Source organism: Cucumis melo, chromosome 4, assembly GCF_025177605.1.
Source record: "Cucumis melo cultivar AY chromosome 4, USDA_Cmelo_AY_1.0, whole genome shotgun sequence".
NCBI classification, from domain to species: domain Eukaryota; kingdom Viridiplantae; phylum Streptophyta; class Magnoliopsida; order Cucurbitales; family Cucurbitaceae; genus Cucumis; species Cucumis melo.
In genome coordinates, this window is record NC_066860.1 from 15,706,005 (window position 1) to 15,725,643 (window position 19,639).

Consider the following 19,639-nt stretch of genomic DNA (forward strand, 5'->3'; position numbering starts at 1 on the left):
AGTTACAGGATTCTTGGAATACATCGACAACTCGGTTGGTTTGGAATGCGTCGAAGATTCGCCCGCTTCAATGTCCGATCTGTTCTAGGGTTGATCAATTCTGTTACCCGAAAATAGCGGTTGCTATAAAGAGTCAACGTACAGCTGCTGTTTACTGTACTGATTTGAAAGATTTACGGTTGAGGGTTGCTGTCCGGAGCTCATAGGCGGCCCGTGAGGATGCAGATGGCCGGAAGGGTTTGACAGTTGGACATCCGACGACGCGTAGAGGGGAACGGGATGGGCGGTGACATGAAACGGTGGCAGCGCGTGGGCCCACGCGCCGGACACGAGCGGCGCGCGAATCATCTTCTGGTCAGACGGCGGCGCGTACGGCTGCGGAACCACTCCCGTTGGGTAGATCGGCGGTTTCTGTAGGTTCTGGAGCCGTTTCTCCATGGCAGCGATGACGGTGGCGTCCACGGCGGCGGCGGCGGCAGTGACGGATTCAGTTTCGATCTGGGTTTCTTCTAGGTTATTTTCTAGGGTTTCGTTATTGCTTTGCTCTGATACCATATTGAAAGCAATTAACAACAACCCGCGACTTATGTGGAAACCCGAGAATCGGGAGAAAAACCACGATACTCTAATTTTTATTATTTTTCTTATGAGCAAAATACAATAGGTACAAAGGGAGAATAAATAGAGTACAATAGGAATGAGAAAGGAAAAGATCTAGGAAATATTTAGGAAATAAAATTTTATATTTTATTCTTTCCAAAAGTTCTCTAGGGCAAAGCCCTACTAATTCTAACACTTTATAATTGACCCATTTTTGTTTTCTTCGTTATTATGTTCATCAACATCTAAACAACTCCTTTGTAAATCAGGCTCCGTGGTTCGATTGGAAGATGACTTCCTTTCACCTTCCAAGCAAATTGGAATAGTCAAATTATTAGCCAATGCTCTTTTTCTTTGGTCGCCTATGTTATTCTAACATGTCTTCAAGAATTTGAACTCTTTCAATTGTACAACAATTATTTATGAGTTGGACTAACATGTCTATCACTGTTCGCCATTCATTCTTCTTAGGGTTTATCGATATGCTAAAATGGCTAATTAAGTAATGGACGAACTGCAACATAATTTTTTTAAGCAAAAGATATAAGAAATATAAATATGTCAAAATTTACATAAAAGATTTTTTTTTTCGATTTCATGAGCAATTGAAAGAAGGCTTATTATAATTAAACAAAATGCTACAGTGATTTTGTCAAGGAAGAAGATAAGGTCAGAGACACGTCAACAAGCATAGTCAGCAAACGTGCACCAATCAACTTGGCCAAATGACCATGTTCGGAAAGCATCAGAATGTTCCATTTGCTATCTTTATGTTATTTACAGTATTTTGTTTACCTATTGTATTGTGCCATGTGTAAATTTGTTACACCTCCTCTTCCCATTTCTTTGCCCTAATTGAAAGGGTATTTGATGTATAAATAGACCCATGGTCTATACTATTTGCAATAAAAAGGAAATACAGAAAAGTATTCCCATACTTCTCATTCTCTTTCGATTCTTGATTTGATAGCAAAACAGAGATGGCCAACGCCTCTAGAAGCTCCCTACCTTGGAAATTTTGGTGTTCCCATTTTAACAGTCTACCTCTCAACCAATTGCTCAATCAAGTCAATAACACTAGGATGATACAAAATTGAAGGTTACATGCTGTGACTACTCTATATATGACTGAATATTTAAGACTAATGAAGCTACATTTTGATAAACTAGGTCAGCCAACAATCCTATTCCGATAAGAGTTATGATATCTCTGAAGGGATTAGAGCCATTCACAATGAAAGAATTTAGAAGAACCTTAAGTTAGTTAAATTGAAAATTAGGAAATACCTATACATTGTCAAAATTATAGAAACAAATTACTTTATAGCTAAATAACTTTATCGGTTAAACATGTTTGATAAGAAAAAAAATACGGAAAAATTAGAACTTACTCGATCTCGTTGTCATCAACTATTTGCCAAAGGTAACCACCACTCGAAAATCCTTCTATCCTTTGAGTGATTGAGATTTAGAAACCAAAAAAATTCGAAAAGAAGAGAGATTTCTTTCTTTCTTTTAGAGATTACGCAGAGAACTTTCCTACCCGCCTACATTACCTAGTCCCCTCTTCTCTATCCAAGAGGAAGTTGGAGAGATATGGGATATATGTTGTGTAGGTCCCTAAATAATTCCCTTGCATAAGAGAGTTATTAATTTAATTTAAATTAAATTAATGATTAATTAAATCTATTTAATTAATATCTAATTTAAATCATATTTAAATGAAGATCTTTCACATGACATATAGTTTTAATTTAATTAAATAGAATTAAATTAAAATATCAATTAATTATTTGGTAAATTTAATTTAATCCAAATTTGAATCATATTCATATATAAATGTCTCTCATAACCTATAGTTTTAATGTGTATTATATATGCATTAAATTTTAACCTATAGTTTTAATATGAATCTAACTCACGTTAAATTAATGCTTAAACTCATTTAAATATTTTATTCTCTTATAAATTAATTTCCAAGGTAAATTGGAACATTTTAAATTATAATCAATATATATTAACTTCATTACTCTTTACGATCTAAGAAGCGGACCTAAATGAACTTACAAATCAAAAGCTACAACGATATGAGATTAATTGGCTAAACTCATTAACCACATTAATCAATATTCGTTAACTATGTGTACAATCCACTAAAGACTCACAACTAAACTCTTCTCATTGTAAATATACTTATATGTCCACGGACATAGACCAATAACAACAAGTTAGTCCTTCACAAGTGTCTATAACACCAGGTAGGTCAAATTACCGTTTTACCTCTGGGTTACTTCTAGTCACTAGAAGAAATCTGGCCTTTAATGTCAGGTGAGAAAAATGAAAAATGAGCTTTAATGTCGGTTTTCAAAAGGCGGATGTTTAATGTCGATTTTGAACCGACATTAAAGATAGAGCTTTAATGTCGGTTTAAAACTGACATTAAACATCCTGCTTTCTAAAAACCGACATTAAAGCTCATTTTATTTTTTATTTACTTTTTTAAAATTTCGTAAAAAATTGAAGATTTCTCTCTCTTACTTTACTCTTTTCTCAAACCCACAATTTTTCTATCTTTCTAAACCAAATTCAAAATTTTCCCCCTTAATTTTTAATTTCCCTCCGACCTATATTTTATTTCTCTCTTTTAATTTTTTTTTTCCAAAAGTTTAAACTTGTGTTTTCTTTTCCCTTTTTCTCTATATTTTTCTTTTTCCCTCGATCGTTTCACCCCAAATTTCCTTTCATTTTCCTCTTACCCATGATTTTTCCCTTCTTCCCCTTCCTCACGATTTTTCCATTCCTTCCAAAGTTAATCACTCCTACCCCCGTCGCCGCACCTCAGCCGATGCCTCATCGTATGCCTCCAATGCTGACTCCAGTCGCAAGCTCAACCAAATCAGACTCCTACTGCTACCGTGATGCTAATTCTAGCCATGCTGCAACATCTGACGTCGCCCAAATCTGACTCCAGTCGCCTCCTTTATCTCCACTAGCCCTAATTTCCAAATCCCACAATAACATCCCAATTTGAAGGACTTCTTCTCTTGTATTGATACTTTTGTTTTCGTTTGGATTAAAGAATTATTCGTTGTGGTGGAGCCCTTGATGATGATATGGCAAATATCATTGTTGCTTAACTTCTATACCTTGATGCTATTGATCCCAATAAGGTTCTCTTTCTTTGCTCTAAATTCATTTTAAGAAAGTCTTTCAGGGTAGGAAGAGGGAGCATAGTGAGATTTGGTCTTTGGTTAGGTTTCTCGTGTCCCTTTAGGGTGTTTTGGTGGCATGTTTTCTTTTTGTACGTCTTTTTATTCTTTCACTTTTTCCTAATGAAAGTCGTTAATATCATAAAAAAATCACAAAGAAAAAGGTCGTGCAGGCTAGGTAACAATTGTTTTTGTCGAGCTTGATTGAATGTAGATAACTGTATATCCTTCACATAAACATAATTTGTCGAGGTTGATTGAAAGTACACATACAATTTATAGCTTTTTCAGACAATACAAAGATATGGTGTACATATCATTCAGGAAACAAATTCTGTGTATTATATTCATGTGCTTATTCAAGATATTTCTAAAGATTTATTTATGACTAATAATAGTTCCCATGTACCAAGTGATTTGAAATTAGACATTCTTTTTCTTTGCTTGGGTTGTCATTTCAGATTTTCTGTAGTTTTAAAAAGATAGTTATTAATTAAGTGTTAGAATAAAATGCACTAATATGGAAAAACTTCATATGTTAGACTTTTGTTACAATATAAATGAAGATTCATACTTGATGAGCAAATACAGGACATGCTTTGATGATATCTGCTGGAATTCTACTGAAGAAAATAGCTTATGAACATAATATAGCAGATGCACAATCTTCTCCAAAATTTAGTATATTAGGTGTTGTTATGGTATGTGGTGCCTTTAGGCAACTTGTAGGAAGCCATTTTTACTACGAATCGTGATACTACACAGGTATTCTTCAACCCTCTTTAGTTTTACCCATTCTTAAATTCAATAATGAAAAATGTACTTCAAATAACCATTATGTTCTTTCAATTCTCCTCTTTATTGCTAGCCTAATTTACCTTCACCTATCACCTCATCCTCATTCCTGCAAAATTTTTAAAGTTCCTCATTTTTGCTCCTTAACGTTCTTCAGTTTTATTTGAAATATAAATAAAGATTATCTTATTCAAAAATATTTCTAACTCGTAATCACATTTTTGTATATTTGAATGTATCCAATAATAGATGCTTGAAATTCAATCAATGGTTAAAAGCATAGTTTTTATCTTAGGTTGAGACAGTGGCACAATTTTGTATTGTATTTCTTATTTTTGCTCTAGGACTGGAGTTTTCTTTAACAAAGGTACACTTTTTAATTGGCAGTTTTATTTCTTTACTTAATGAATGTGTTAAAATTTTCCTTATGAGTTAAATACCTAGACTTATAGATAATTTTCTCTGCAATTAAAAGTTGTGGGAGTTTTGACTGTTTTTTTTAGGTTTTCTACGAATCATCATATTTATGTTCTTGATTTTTACTGTTGTTGTAGGTCATTCTTCTAGTGGAGATATGTTCTTGATTTTTACTGTTGTTGTAGGTCATTCTTCTAGTAGTATCTCCATATAAATTTTTAGTTTTGGCTTCTACATAGAAAATTTTGTATTGATGATAGTTATTAATTCTATTGATTTAAAATTAGATATGTGCCTATGATTTTATATGTGTTTTTTTTAAAGGATATGGTATTGTTCGTGTTGAATTTATCACTAAAAAACGTTTGCTGTAAGAGACAAAGTAAGAAATTGTTATTACATCAAGTTTTGGAAATATCTCCTATCTTTCATTTATACTTGTTTAATTTCAAGTTTAGAAAAAAGTAGCAACGTGATCTACTTTTAAGAGTTTTGATTTAGTACTTATGGTTTGGTTAAATTTTCAATGTCAACTCTATGGTTTGAATTTAATTTTAAGTCTCTCTGATCTAAAATTTCATTTTTTGTATTCCATAATTTAGTATGTGGGTTTTTTCTTCACTGTTACTGAGGTGGTTATTGAAGGCTTAAAAATTTGAGGGAAAATTGAGAATCTCTATAGAATAGAAATAATGTTGTGAACCAGAAGTTATGGGGTTGAAAATGATATGTCTGATTTTTGTGGATTGTGTTCTTTAATTATTGGGTAAGTCAAGATTTTGAGGTTTAGTTTGGTCCCTGGAACTATTTTTTTTTTCTGACTTCACAATGTGAATGACTTTTTAAAATGAAAATATGATTGTTGCTGTAAGTTCTTATTATCTTCTCTATCATTAAATTGCCCTCTCTATGTATAAATGCATGTATTATTAAAAGTAGTATGTTGCTATCTTTATATGCAATGGTACTTTTGAGCAAAGAAACTTTGACGCTTGGATCTGGTTATATCCTAATGATAGTAGTAGTTGGTAATATATTTTTCCAGGTCAATTTCTACCAGAGGAGGATGATAAGTTTCTAGATAAGGTTTGAGCTACAGTTCAGGAAGAGGAACGTCAAGCCCTTGCTGCAGCTGATACAAATGCTGCCAAGAATGCCACTACTACTGCTGAGGTTTCTAGGAAGACTATTCCAACTTACCCTGAATCAAGGAATCCAATATTTAAGTCTCTATCAACTATAATTAGTGGAATGGTGAATCATCCCTTCATTTGGTGCCTTTTCATTATGGCTCTTTGGCGTAAATTTTTCTAACTTTTAACTTGACAAGGCGGATGTGTGTTTCTAGGAGAACCATTGCGGATCTGTATAAAATGAGTATGTGCTATTAATAATGTAGGAAGGAAGTTGCATTACGTCAGGGAGAGGTATTTACAACATCAAATACGTAACATTTATGATTGTGAACATAAGGAAGGTTAGCTCTCACCATTGAAATAATTAGTGCATTGAAGTTGCTAAGATGCCATATTTTTTTGCAACTTTTATCAATGGATGGAACTATAAAAATCCTGAAAACTCCTTAGTAAGTAACATCATCTCTCAACACTCCTTGTAAAATTGGTGTACGCATTCTTCAAATGATTTAGATTGTGTTGAGAAATGATGGATGATTAATAATGTAAACAAGTTCATTGGATTCAAAAGCATATATTCATCAATGTTTGACATTCAAGAAAATTGTGAACTCTGCTATATGTGATATTTGCTGAAATAGCATTCTTCAAGTAGACAACTTGATGCTAAAGCTTAAGCTCATAACGACTTAGTTTAAGGTAAAAGGATTGGACATGACACATAACATAGCTGAGACTTGAGATTGTTCATATTATCTTTGCGTTTAATTTTAACTTTTTAAAATATTTTCTTTTGGGAGAGTATGTCTTCTCTTTACGTTTAGTTTTAGGAATGTTGCATTTCTTTCACAGCAATGAGTAGTGTTTTATTAATTATGATGATGTTGGATATTGATTCTGTCCGTTTTTCCTCCCTTAATTATTGCAGTTTTTCTTCCCATATTTTCTTGTCCAAAGATCACCATTTGTGCATCCAATTGCAATTCTTCAGCTCATTTGGTTTGTGTAGATTTTGGTTTCCATTAATATTTTAATTCTGCATTGCTAAATGCAATATATCACTCTATTCATAAATTTTTTTGAAGAACTTATCAAGAAAGCTATGTTTTCCTCTCCCTTTCTCATGCCCAATTGTTGATAACCTTGGCTTTTTCCTTTTCATTTTCATGTTTTGTAGTTATTTACCCAAGGCATACTAGAAATGTTTTTCATGTAATAGCCAATAGGATGCCATATTTATTATTTATTCACAAAGTTCATTTGTTGGTTGCAGTCTGTTGCCACATTTTTCACTCAGCTTATGGTAGTAATAGGAGAAAATACCGCGGGCCCTGGTGTGGTGTTTTTTTTTTAAGATTTAAAAAGAAAATCTTTGTGATAATGTGGTTTGTTTTGAACTTTGTTTTCAAATAAGTTGGATTCTGTTTTTTACATTTTTGTTTTATTTGTGATATGTGTACTGAATTGTGCAGGTTTTGGTTGCGAGGACTTGCAATGGTATATTTTTATATATTTTTTACTTCAGTAGAGGTAGCTTGACATTGAGTTTAGGGAATCTACTAATGAACAGAGACGGAGGTAGTAATGGAATTTTCTAAAGTTAATATATTTCTTGTAGTACTTGTTAGCATTCTAAAGATTAAATGGTTTATTTTGATATTGTTTGTAGAATGATTGAAGTCATATCGGGTTGAAAGCTAAGCACTGTGTAGATAGCCAGACGACCGTTGAAGGTTGAAGATTGAGAAGGCATTTATGATTTCTTATTTAAATCTTGTATTAGGATCTTTTTTCATGTACTGTTGTATAATGTATATATAAATACAATATTAAGATTTCATTTTGTGTATGCAAATGTAAAAGACAAATATTAAAGTTTCTAAAATAATATTAATTTTATTGATTTGTTGGCCTGAGAAAAAATATTTATTTACACGGATCGACTGTCAGTTTATAAAAAATGGAAAATAGTGCAGTAATTAAATAAAAATAAATTTTTAAAAATGGATAAAAAAACAAGGCTTTAATGTCGCTTTTAAACTGACATTATTGGGGATCTATAACGTCGGTTATAAACCGACATTGTTGGCCTCTTTAATATCGGTTTTAAACCGACATCAAAGCCCAACTGACATTAAAAGGCTTCAATAACCCTATGAAAGATGTCGGTTGAAAACCGACATTAAAGGCCTTTAATGTCGGTTTTAAACCGACATCAAAGCCCAACTGACATTAAAAGGCTTCAATAACCCTATGAAAGATGTCGGTTGAAAACCGACATTAAAGGCCTTTAATGTCAGTTTTAAACCGACATTAAAGAGGCCTTTAATATCGCTTTTAAACCGACATTAAAGTCAAATCGACATTAAAGGCCTTTAATAACGGTCGCAAAGATGTCGGTCGCCAAGTGACATTAAAGGCCAGATTTCTTGTAGTGAGTCCTTAAATACCAATGCTCCTATAATGAACAACTTGTTTATGGTCCAACCAATAAATAGAAACCCTCTCGTGCCATAAAGATGACAAAAGTCTTTGTTCAAGTCTTGGAGACACCATTTAAGGGAACACTCATTTACTTACCCTAAAGTCGGAAAAGAGTGAATTCCATCTTGTGTGAAGTTCCCACTATCTACTTGGTACTGTCTCCACAACGGTAAGCTTATTGAGTTGGCACTCTGACCACTCTCATCGTACAAATCAAAGGACAATCTCTTGCGATTAGGAGTTCATAATTCTTTCAAGATTAAGACTAAGTTAGCTAGATCATCCTAATAGGATAGAAACCTAACTAGTCAATGGAGTTACATCTAATGGTTACTATTTCATGGTCCGGTCTTATGCAAACTCATTGTATAGAATACCCTCACTCACATGTCACCTACATGAATGCGTTAGATCATTACGTTTGTATAAATTCGTATTCGTAGTGTTATAAGGATAAGTTATCCAACTTTATCCCTAGAATATAGATCCTTTAAGCTGTATCTCGAACATTGATTTTTTATGTCTCTACATACAGTTTAAAACTCATCAAACAACTTAGGATGTTAGTTTATTAGATTTAGGTTATTAAGATAAAACTAATAATCAATAACACTTTATTGAAATTACAAAAATAACACTTTATTAATGACAACCAATAGATTACATTTATTGTCTACGAGTTTTAGAACATAAAATCCAACAATCTCAAGTTCTACTAGGGCTATATGAAGATTAAAACGTTGTGTAGCAACTCTTCAAGGTAAACCTGACTTGTCTTAGCTGCAAATACAATCTGAATTGCCATCTTATGAAAAAAGATTAAAAGCACAAAATACTTAAAGAAATAATATGGCTATGAACTGTTGGAATTTATGTCCTAAAACTCATACTTTGTTATTTAATTCAATAAAGTTTATTATTGAATGCTATAATCTTAAAACAAATAAATTAAGGTCCCGAGGCTATTTTATTGGTTTGTCAATTCACTTGAACTTTATGTAGAGACATAAACATGGATTAAGTTTGAGTTAATAGCTCAAATAGTGTATAGTGTATGAATAAGGTTGGGTGCCTTATTCTGAAAAACACTATGGATGCAGCTCGCTTCGTAGTTAGTACAAACAATGTAATCCTGAACCGTTCATGTAGAGACATAGAAGTGGAGGCATCCTATGTAAATGGTTTACATAAGACTGGAACCCTGAAATAGTTACTTTTAGTTATAACACCGTAAACTATAAACTGACTATTTCAATTATGATGACCTAGGTAACTTGATTTTAATCCTGAGCTAACTATTCTGTTCATTTGGTAGTATCCTTAGATCTACATAGGTGAGGGTAGCTCATCATCGCTGGCCCAATAAGCCTCCCATTTCAGGAATAAGACCGAGTGGATAGCTAGGGACATAGGGAGCAAGATGAAATTCACTCCTACCCACTTCTAGGATAGTAGATAGGTTGTTCCCTTAATGACTAAATCCAAGTCTTGAACAAGGGGCCCCACCTTCTCATTGACCCGAGAAGGACTCAGGTTTATAGGTTGGACTTTAAACCAATTGTTCAATAGTGGATTAGTGGGTCTTAAGAAACAAGATGTAATCTCGGGGGTAAAAATGGTATTTTGACCCAGCCAAGATTACGAACAACTTGTGAAGGATCAACTTACTCATCATGGTTATATTAGGTAGACAGAAATATATCTATAGTGAGAGGAGTGCAACTAAGAATCTTTAGTGGAATGACTCTTTAGTTAACGGATGTTGATTAAGCTTGGTCTAAAAGAGTTTAGCCAGTTAATCTCGAATCGTTGGAGCCCATGATCTATAGGTTCATTAGGTTCCCCTACTAGCTCATATGGATTCAACTAAGAACAATATGTTGAAGTAACTCAAATGGTTCGAATTAGGAAAAGAGAGAGAAACCGACAAATATATAAGATATAAGTCGGTAGATACAAACTTTAAGCTTTGTGTTTAAATATGATTTGAATAAATATGAATATAAATTCATATTTAGAAGCTTGGAAAGTTTTGAAACGGTCAAAGTTGTAAAAGTCAACATGTTGACTTTTGACTTTGAAAAACAAAACTTTGACCAGAATTTATATTCAAATATGATTTGAATTTTAGAAAAATGAATGCAGATTCATACTCGGGAGGTTAGAATTAGTCAAGATGGGTAAAATAGCAAAAAATCAAAAAGTTGACTTATGACTAAATTGCCCTTTGATTAATACTCAGGAGGTTAATTGGTCAAATGACCAAATTGCCCTTTGATTAATTTCCTTATTAACTAAATGTTAATGAGAAATGTGGTAGCTTATAATAAATTAGAAGCCACTAATTCCACTAATAGTTAATGGATTAATTAGGTTTTGAGATTATGTGAAATAAATTGCATGCATTTTGCATGTAATTTTTCTATATAAACTTCTCATTTCAGAATGAGAAGATGATGATGATTCTGATAAAATTATCTAAACGAGACACCTACCTCCATCCTTCTCTCTAAAAGATTTACTTCACAAAAACGAGTCTTACAACTCAGTTCTTGGTCTTGAGATTAGTAGGTCAACATAGTGGTTGTCCTTTGCTCGTGATCATCAAGGGAGAAGAAGTTTTAGAACGAAGAAGAGGTTAAGAACTACAAAGATAAGCTCATCGTTTACCTTCTTCATTCTTCGTTTAGGTCTATTGTTTAGTAGATGCATGTTAATTTCTAAATCGTTTAAATGCTTATAGAGTAAAGCATGATCTTTTTCTTCCGCTGCTGTATGTACTCTATTGTTTTTCCCATCATGAACAATGCTCCCTCTATTAATGTGGCAAGCAGCAGAGGACCTCCAAATCAATCAACTCAACCACAAAATCAAATTTGTGGAAATAACTTCTATGGAAATCGTGGTGGACAGTCAGGAGGTTGAGGACGTGGAGGGGTAAATATCGTCCTACTTGTCAAGTCTGTAGAAAGATGAGGCACATGAAAAATGTTTGTTATAATTGGTACGACAAATATTTTATCCCTAATAGTAGAAATAACTCAAACAAAGGGACCAACGCTAATTATCCCAGAAACAACAATGACAAGTCACTTGCTTCTACGATTACTTCACACCATGACAATCCATTTATCTCAGCTAGAGAAAACAACACATATGCAAATTGGTATAATGACAATGGAGTTATCAATATTGTGACCTCAATTACACAAATTTGGCAAATCCAATTGACTATGAAGGTAAGGAACAAGTGACTTTAGGTAATGGTGATAAATTAAAAATTGTATCTGTTGGTAATTCTGTTCCTATAAATGGAAATTGCTTGCTGAACTCTGATAATGTTTCATTGTACCTACCATTGCTGAGAACCTTGCTAGTGTCTTTAAACTAGCAAAGATAACTATATTTTTGTTGTAAATGACAAGGGTATAGGGCAAACAATCTTAAAGGAAGTGCTTATAGATGTTTTGTATCATTTGGAAGAGAGTGTTGTGAAACATGCTATTGGCTCTAGTTCAACTACCAGTAAGTTTAAAGAGGCTGTGAACATAAATAAAAGGGATCCATCAGCTCTGTCATTAGAAAATATTTCAATTAACAACATTGTTTCTAAGATCATGTGGCATCGACGTTTGTGTCATCCGTCATCGAGAAAATTTTATTTGGTCACTAGATGTTGTAATTTGTCCTTTAAAAATGATCATCTGAATTTTGCAAATTTTGTCCACTAGGTAAAAGTCACTCTCTTCCATTCAATTTGTCTAAATCTCATGCCATTAAACCATTCGGTTTAATTCACACCAATGTATGGAGGCTAGCACCAATTCTCTCTTTCAATGGCTTTTGATACTATATCATATTTGTTGATGATTTTAGACTACATCTGGATATACCCTTTTCGTCTCAAGAGCGATACCCTTGTAGCCTTTAAACATTTTTTAAAAATGGTTAAAAATCAGTTCAACAATAGTATTAAAATTATATTCTTCAATATTACAATGGTGGCGAATACAAAAGAATTCATCATATGTGTGGACAATTGGGTATTTCAACTCGAATGTCTTACCTTCATACTTTGGCCCAAAATGGGTGTGCCGAACTCAAACATTGACAAGTAACTAAAATGGGATTGATGTTAATGGCTCATGTTACCTTTCCACTCAAGTTCTGGTGGAAAGCAATTTCAACCACCACTCAACTGATCAATAGCCTTCCATCGTCCATCCTTTCTGATAAATCACCAATGAAAATGTTACTTTATAGAAAACTTAAATTTACGGTGTTAAGAACGTTTGGCTATGCGTGCTATCCTTGTTTACGTCCATATCTAACAAATTTAGTTTTATTCTGAAAAACGTGTTTACTTAGGTCTAAGCTTGAATCTCAAAGGGTACAAATGCCTTAATATTACAGGAAGGATGTTTCTCTCTAGAGATGTGAAGTTTGATGAGAATAATTTTCCATTCAACCAAAAACCTCATGTCGACCAGCTGATGACCTAAAATCAGTTTCAATTCATCCTACCACCATTATTAAGTCCATATACTAGGGTCATCCCATTTCAATTCCAGTCCATAAACTCCCACTACCCATATTATACCCTCTGCAACTTCCAACGCATACTCCAACACTAGCCTTGAGCCAACTAATTCCAACGATATATATCTAATACATTCGACCAACAATCTATCTACAACTAACTCACTCAGTCCACCCTAATCTCTCTTACCTATACGTAGTCCCACGACACCACTTACCAACTCGAATCCTTAACCATCTCTACCTCTTTCTCCTTTACCCTAGCCGACTCCCTCAAATCCTTCTACGACTCCTCTGATTTTCGATGCTCACTCCTCTCATTTAATGATAACGCGGGGTAAGGTGAGCATTTTTAAACCAAGGTATAGGTGTTGCACATTAGTCATGATTGTTCGGTCACAGAACCAGCACGAGTGTTGAATGCTCTTCAAACACCTAAGTGAAATGTGCAATGGAAAATGATTGCTTTACTCTAATGAAAAACCGCACATGAGATCTTGTACCTCCTTCCGCTTATAGGAAGTTAGTGAAAAATAAATGGATCTTTAGGATCAAACGTTGTGCTGATGGATCCATATTGCAGTATAAAGCACAACTGGTGGCCAAAGGGTTCCATCAAAGCCTTAGGATGGATTTCTTTGAAACCTTCAACCTCATGGCTAAGACTTCCACAATCCGTGTTATCTTAAGCTGGGCAGTATCAAACAGATGAGTTCTTCGCAAATCTGACTTCCACAACGTGCTTCTTAATGGTGATCTAATGGATGAGATATATATGTCTCATCCTCTGGCTTCATCAACACTCAATATCCAGACTAGGTGTGTAAGTTACGAAAGGCTATCTACAACCTCAAATAGGCTCTCCCAACTTGGAATGATACCCTGGAACGAGCCCTCTTCAACTGGAATTTGTCAACTCATCTTCCAACACCACAAGTCTATTATTCTACTGTTTGTGTATGTTAATGATGTCATAATCACTGCAACAACAATGGTATGATTTCTAAGTTTGTTCACCAGCTTGATGCCTCTTTTGCCTTAAAAACTTTAGCCAAGTAAAGTTACTTTTTTGGTATTCAGTTGCATTATTTATAGCTTATCTTTATGTTAAACTAGAAAAATATGTGGATGATCTACTATATAAACTCCAAATGAGCAATGTGAAGCCGACTCCGTCTCCATGTGTTGAGGAAAACATCTCTCTATATCTGATTACACTCCTCTTCAAGAACCTCTTGTTTACAGAAATAAAGTGGGTGCCCTCCAGTACCTTATACACACGAGACCTGATATTGCCTACATTGTCCAAGCACTTAAACCTGTTTCTTCAGGCTCCAACTAACATTCATTGTTAGGCCATCAAAAGAGTTCTTTGGTACATTAGTGGTCCACCTTCAACCCAAACTTGACTCCATTGTCGTTGCTTACTCTAATGTTGATTGAGCATTAAACGTTGATGATAGACGATTCATTACTGCCTATTGTGTCTTTGTGGGAAACAATCTTGTGTTGTGGTCGTCTAAGAAACAACAAGATGTTGCCAGATCCAACATTGAATCTAAATATTGAACCTTAGTCTATACATCCGCTGACATCACATGGATCCAATAACTTTGAAAGAGTTGGTCGTTCCAATTGCTCTTATAAATTAGTAATATGGTGTGACAATGTTAATGTCGATGCTCTTGCCTCTAATTCGATCTTTCATGCTTGGACCTAACATATTGAGATCGACATTCATTTCGTTCACGACAAAATGTTAAATGGTCAACTAAAAAGAAAATATAGAAAAGTGTTCCCCACACCTCTCATTCTCTTTCGATTCTTGATTGATTTCAAGGACATAAAGTATAACATAGATAAAAACCCTAAGAGATAGAACACACAATTTGGTAATCAAACTAGGTGCAATATCACCTATGTTTGGATGACAATGTGTCTAGGTTATATAATTTCACTAAAATAAAGTTAAATGATTGAACAATTGTACTTATGTTTAAATGAACAACAATTACAAAAACACATGAATAACCTATCTTAAAGAATGATCATTTTAGTCTTCTCTAAGTGTAGAACTCTCTCTCGATGAAACTTAAACTCCCCCTAAGTGTGTGTAAAACTCCCTTTCAACAACTTCTATCTTTCCTAGCTAACTTCTAAAATCTTGAAATATTTAGGCTTCTTATAAGTTTGAGAATCTATTATTCTCAAGATTCAAGAGATTAATGATTCAGATAATCAAGAGACCACTTCAAAACTAATAACAACAAAACATTTTACACTTCGAATATTCAATAATAAATAATATTAAAATAAATGTATATATGAAAGAATTTTGACCTGAACTCGTCCTCTTAGCATAGCAACATGTAGAAGTGTTCTCAACATGGTCAAGAGGACCAAGGGAATATAATATTCCATGATGGTTGAAGATATGAACCAAGTAGAGAAAAGCACCAAACTGATATTAATGGATAGTAAGAAAAGAAATTGGGTCTCCATTTTTGGTACGGTAGTGAAATGATCGAGGAGCAAGCTGCAAAAAGTCCTTGAAAATGGAAGTCTTGCCATTCATGGCGATGAAATGCAATGCCAAATAACCAAGGTTATTATATTGCACAGCCAAATCAGGATTAGCACCCAAAAAAAGGTTACTACTTCAGACTTCAGAGTGTCCGCTTAAGCAAGCCAAGTGCAATGCAGAATTTCCATTGTCCTTGTTGCTCAATGTCGGGAATTTCGCCAATAGTTCTTTGACAATGCATGCACCAACCGTATGCCAACATTTACACATATGCTTAATCTAGGATATAGCTAGTGTTTAAACGGGGGCATTGAGAAGTATTTGCAAAGATAAAGTAATTCCACAAGTATTTACAAAAGTGATTATTTTTTTTCTTATTCAATTTATTTAACAAAATTCATCTTCAAAGAAGACCAAATAAAACAACATGAAATATAAGACAGTGTTAAAATAGGAGTACCTAATAAAGTATTAGCAAAAATAACATTCCAAAAATACTTGCAAAATAGGAGCTAGGTTTTTTGTCTTATTCAATTCAATCTTATTTAAAGACTAACATATGCTTAAGTAAATTTTATTATACTCAATAAAACCATCCTAAAAAAATAAAATTTTACTTTTGCTAACAAAACTTTAGTTTAACTGGGTTTAACAATTTTACTCTTTGACCTTTTTTAAAGACAAAATAATTTTTTCTAACTTTTATTCATTTGGGATGGATAAAGGAAAGCAAAAAAATTGTATAATTTTTTTTTCTCGTGTTTCATTTTTCTTTGAAACCAAACCAGACAAAAAAATTAGTTATTGTCCACATACCTACTTTTAGTTGTTTAATTACGATTTTAATCTTCGCAAAAGATTGAATTTATACCATTTCAATCCTAACAAAAATTAGTTCATGAATTCAATAAGGACAAAAGATAGTACTATTTTTACATATAGCTGCGAGATCACATTTTTTTTTTTTTTTTATAAATAATTTCTTAAACAACTCTATTTTATGATTAATTCGAGATGAACCAAGTTACTATTCTTTTTTACTTCAAACTACAAGGAGTTGTGCATTACATTAGTGAGTAGAAAGGAAGGGCAACAAGAGATGAGTAAATTAAGGGATACAGACCTAGGTGTCCCCGTGAAGCGACCTGAAGAAAGCAAGCCGAATCCAAGCTACCGTAGCGTTCTTGTAATATTTGCAACCGCTGCCGATGATTCAAAAATACCTTAACAACATCGAGGAAGCCGTTGATGCAAGCCACAAACATGGGACTCTGATTTTGATGGCAGAGTTCAAAACTGGGCGTTGGATCAATGTCAAGAAGCAATAATAACACATCGGCTTGTCCTTGTTTACAAGCTTCGTAGAATGGAGTTTCCCCTTTCTGATTCACTACCTCCACCATTTCGGGGCACTTTCTAATGGTATCCTTCCCAAACTCCTCGTACCCATGCCTCCTCGAAGTCGGCGTCCTCAATTCATTCAAATTCATGAAACTCTCTCGGTTGTCATCCTAGCTTCTGATCTCTACACTCAAAACACTTGCCTCCATTTTCGTTAAACGAAGCTAATTTTCTTATTTTTGGGTATTGCATTTTGAGGGTGAGGATGGATGAAGCATATAACCTACGCACATCATTTTCAAACTTTTTAGTATAGTAACATACCCATTTTTCAAACAATTGCACGTGATTGGAAGACCCAGAGAAGCCGCCAGTCAACAAGATTGTTGATGAATCATCCTTTGTAATTTCCTAATGTATCAATTATTTTTCGTTTTTTCCCTTCTTGTTAGAGTTACTTTCGAATATTTGAGCCTCTAACTTTTTAGTTGTTTATCTAATAAATAATAAGTTAAATTGACAAAGTTTAGAGGTATTATTTCTTTTGTTATGAATTGACAAATAAATAAAATAAAAATATTAACTTATAAAGCATCCATACACATATTTACCTGATTTACCAATAGTATATTAATTACATTCATGTCTAGAGAGATACAAAATAGTTGGAAAATATAATATTACAAATTTAGATAATAAACTTGAGAGGTTGGATAGCGATCAAAATTAAAATTTAACATTAATTATAAATACAAGATATGTGTATTGAGTTTAGATAGTGAACTGAATAGAGAAAAATCAACCAAACTTCATATTTAAGGCAATTTCAACAATTCTCTTGTAAGCAAGATTTAAGATTAGTTAAATTCCATGTTAATTACCAATCTCAGTCTCAGATGAGAAAAGGTTAATTAAGAAAAGGAGTAGGAAGGGTTCTTACCACTTTCTTGGAAGTTGCATATTAATCCAAATTGGTCCCATCCAATTTCACCAATTGCGCTGAGAATATTTAATTTATCATATTGGGGTTTCCTTACCACTTTTTTGGAATTGCATTAGACTTGTCAAATTTCAACCATTTTTAATTTATCAACTCAATCCATCGATTTTTAATTTATCAACTCAACCTAGCTAATTCATATTAATGTATCAAGCATTTTCTAAGAATACGAGTTAGATAAGTTGAATTGATAAATTAAAAAAAAAAAAAAAACTAGATGTTTACTCCAAACTTAAAATGTTGGTGGAGTTGATAGTCTAGCTCACCTCAATTATTTTTAATAACTCCACCCATCACCTTTTGCTCACGACTATGATTCCCACACTTGAATGACATGCATACTTCTATGACCCACACCTTTGCTCTACCAACTCTGAGCTATGCTAAACCACTTCCAGCAATAACTCCAACGAAGACCACCTTGGATGATCAACCCTAAATCCTAAACAAGACCCCTAATGACAACCCTATTTTTATGCATATTCAACTTATACGTTTTACGACTATTAAAAATATATTGTATGGTTGTTAATTATATAAATAATAGTATTTTGTCTACGCCAAGTATAATATTTATATGTAGAAGGATGGTTAGTAAAAAAGGATGGGGTATCCTACTTTTATAACTTTCTTGTGTTTCGTTTCTAACTTTCGCTTTTTAAATTCATATTAAGAGTTGTTACTAAAAGAAAAATTGTGGTAGAAAGGGTACTTTTCTTTCCTTTCTTTTGTAATAAATTAGATATTACCTTGATGGGTTAATACTTCTTTTATGTCACATCTCTACTTTGCCTCCGTTAAATCTTGGTGTAATCTAATTATTATGGTCCTTTGAAGGTATGTTGTGTAGTATGTTTAATTTTTATTTTATTTGTATTTAGCTTCACTCTAATATAATTATAGTATTTGTTTTCTTATAGGTTCTAAACTAATTGCACACATTTCGTCCAAAGATGAGTTATTTGAGGTTTCCTAGTTCTAAGTTCTAACATTTACTTTAATTCTTTCTCTTTTTTTTTTTTCAATACAAGAATTTGTGATGTATTGAATGTTATTCATGGATATGCATTTCTCTACATGTACATAATAGAAATTCTGTAGACATTATTATTTTATTCACAAGCGACAAATTAGACTTAACCATAAGAACAAAACTATGAAACTTGTTTGCCCAAAAATGAGCTTGGAAGAAAATAAATATGCTTTTTTTTTGTATTAATGTAAAATAAAAGAGGTAAAGAATTAAATGTTTGCAAAAATAAAAAAAATAAAGAAAGAAAGAGAAATAATTGGACTTGTAATTTGAAAACATTTTAAAAACACAATAAATTTGTATTCGAAAAATATGTAATTTCAATTTAAAAATTTTAAATTTGTGTTTGGTTATACATTTTAAAATCCATTGCTTCATCTCATTTTCATAATTGGTGGAAACTAAAATTAAAAGACGAGAGGAAAAGACAATTTATGATTGTTTTTGAAAATAAACCATCTTAAGAACTATGAGGAGAAATTTTTATGACATTTTTGCCATTCCATTATATCCTTTCCTATTATTGCATTGGTGGCAATTTTGTCTTTTCATTTTCCTATT

At 33.1% G+C, this 19,639-nt stretch overlaps 1 protein-coding gene across 1 annotated transcript; it reads right to left on the minus strand.

Moving 5' to 3' along the window:
• Positions 1 to 15,525: 15,525 nt before the first annotated feature.
• LOC127149128 (uncharacterized) lies at positions 15,526 to 17,273 on the minus strand. The gene is made up of 2 exons (XM_051084361.1): positions 16,828 to 17,273; positions 15,526 to 15,931 (listed from the first exon to the last, which is right to left on the minus strand). Exons 1-2 carry the CDS (start codon positions 17,192 to 17,194, stop codon positions 15,840 to 15,842), a joined length of 459 nt encoding a protein of 152 aa, XP_050940318.1. The 5' UTR covers positions 17,195 to 17,273; the 3' UTR covers positions 15,526 to 15,839.
• Positions 17,274 to 19,639: the final 2,366 nt, after the last annotated feature.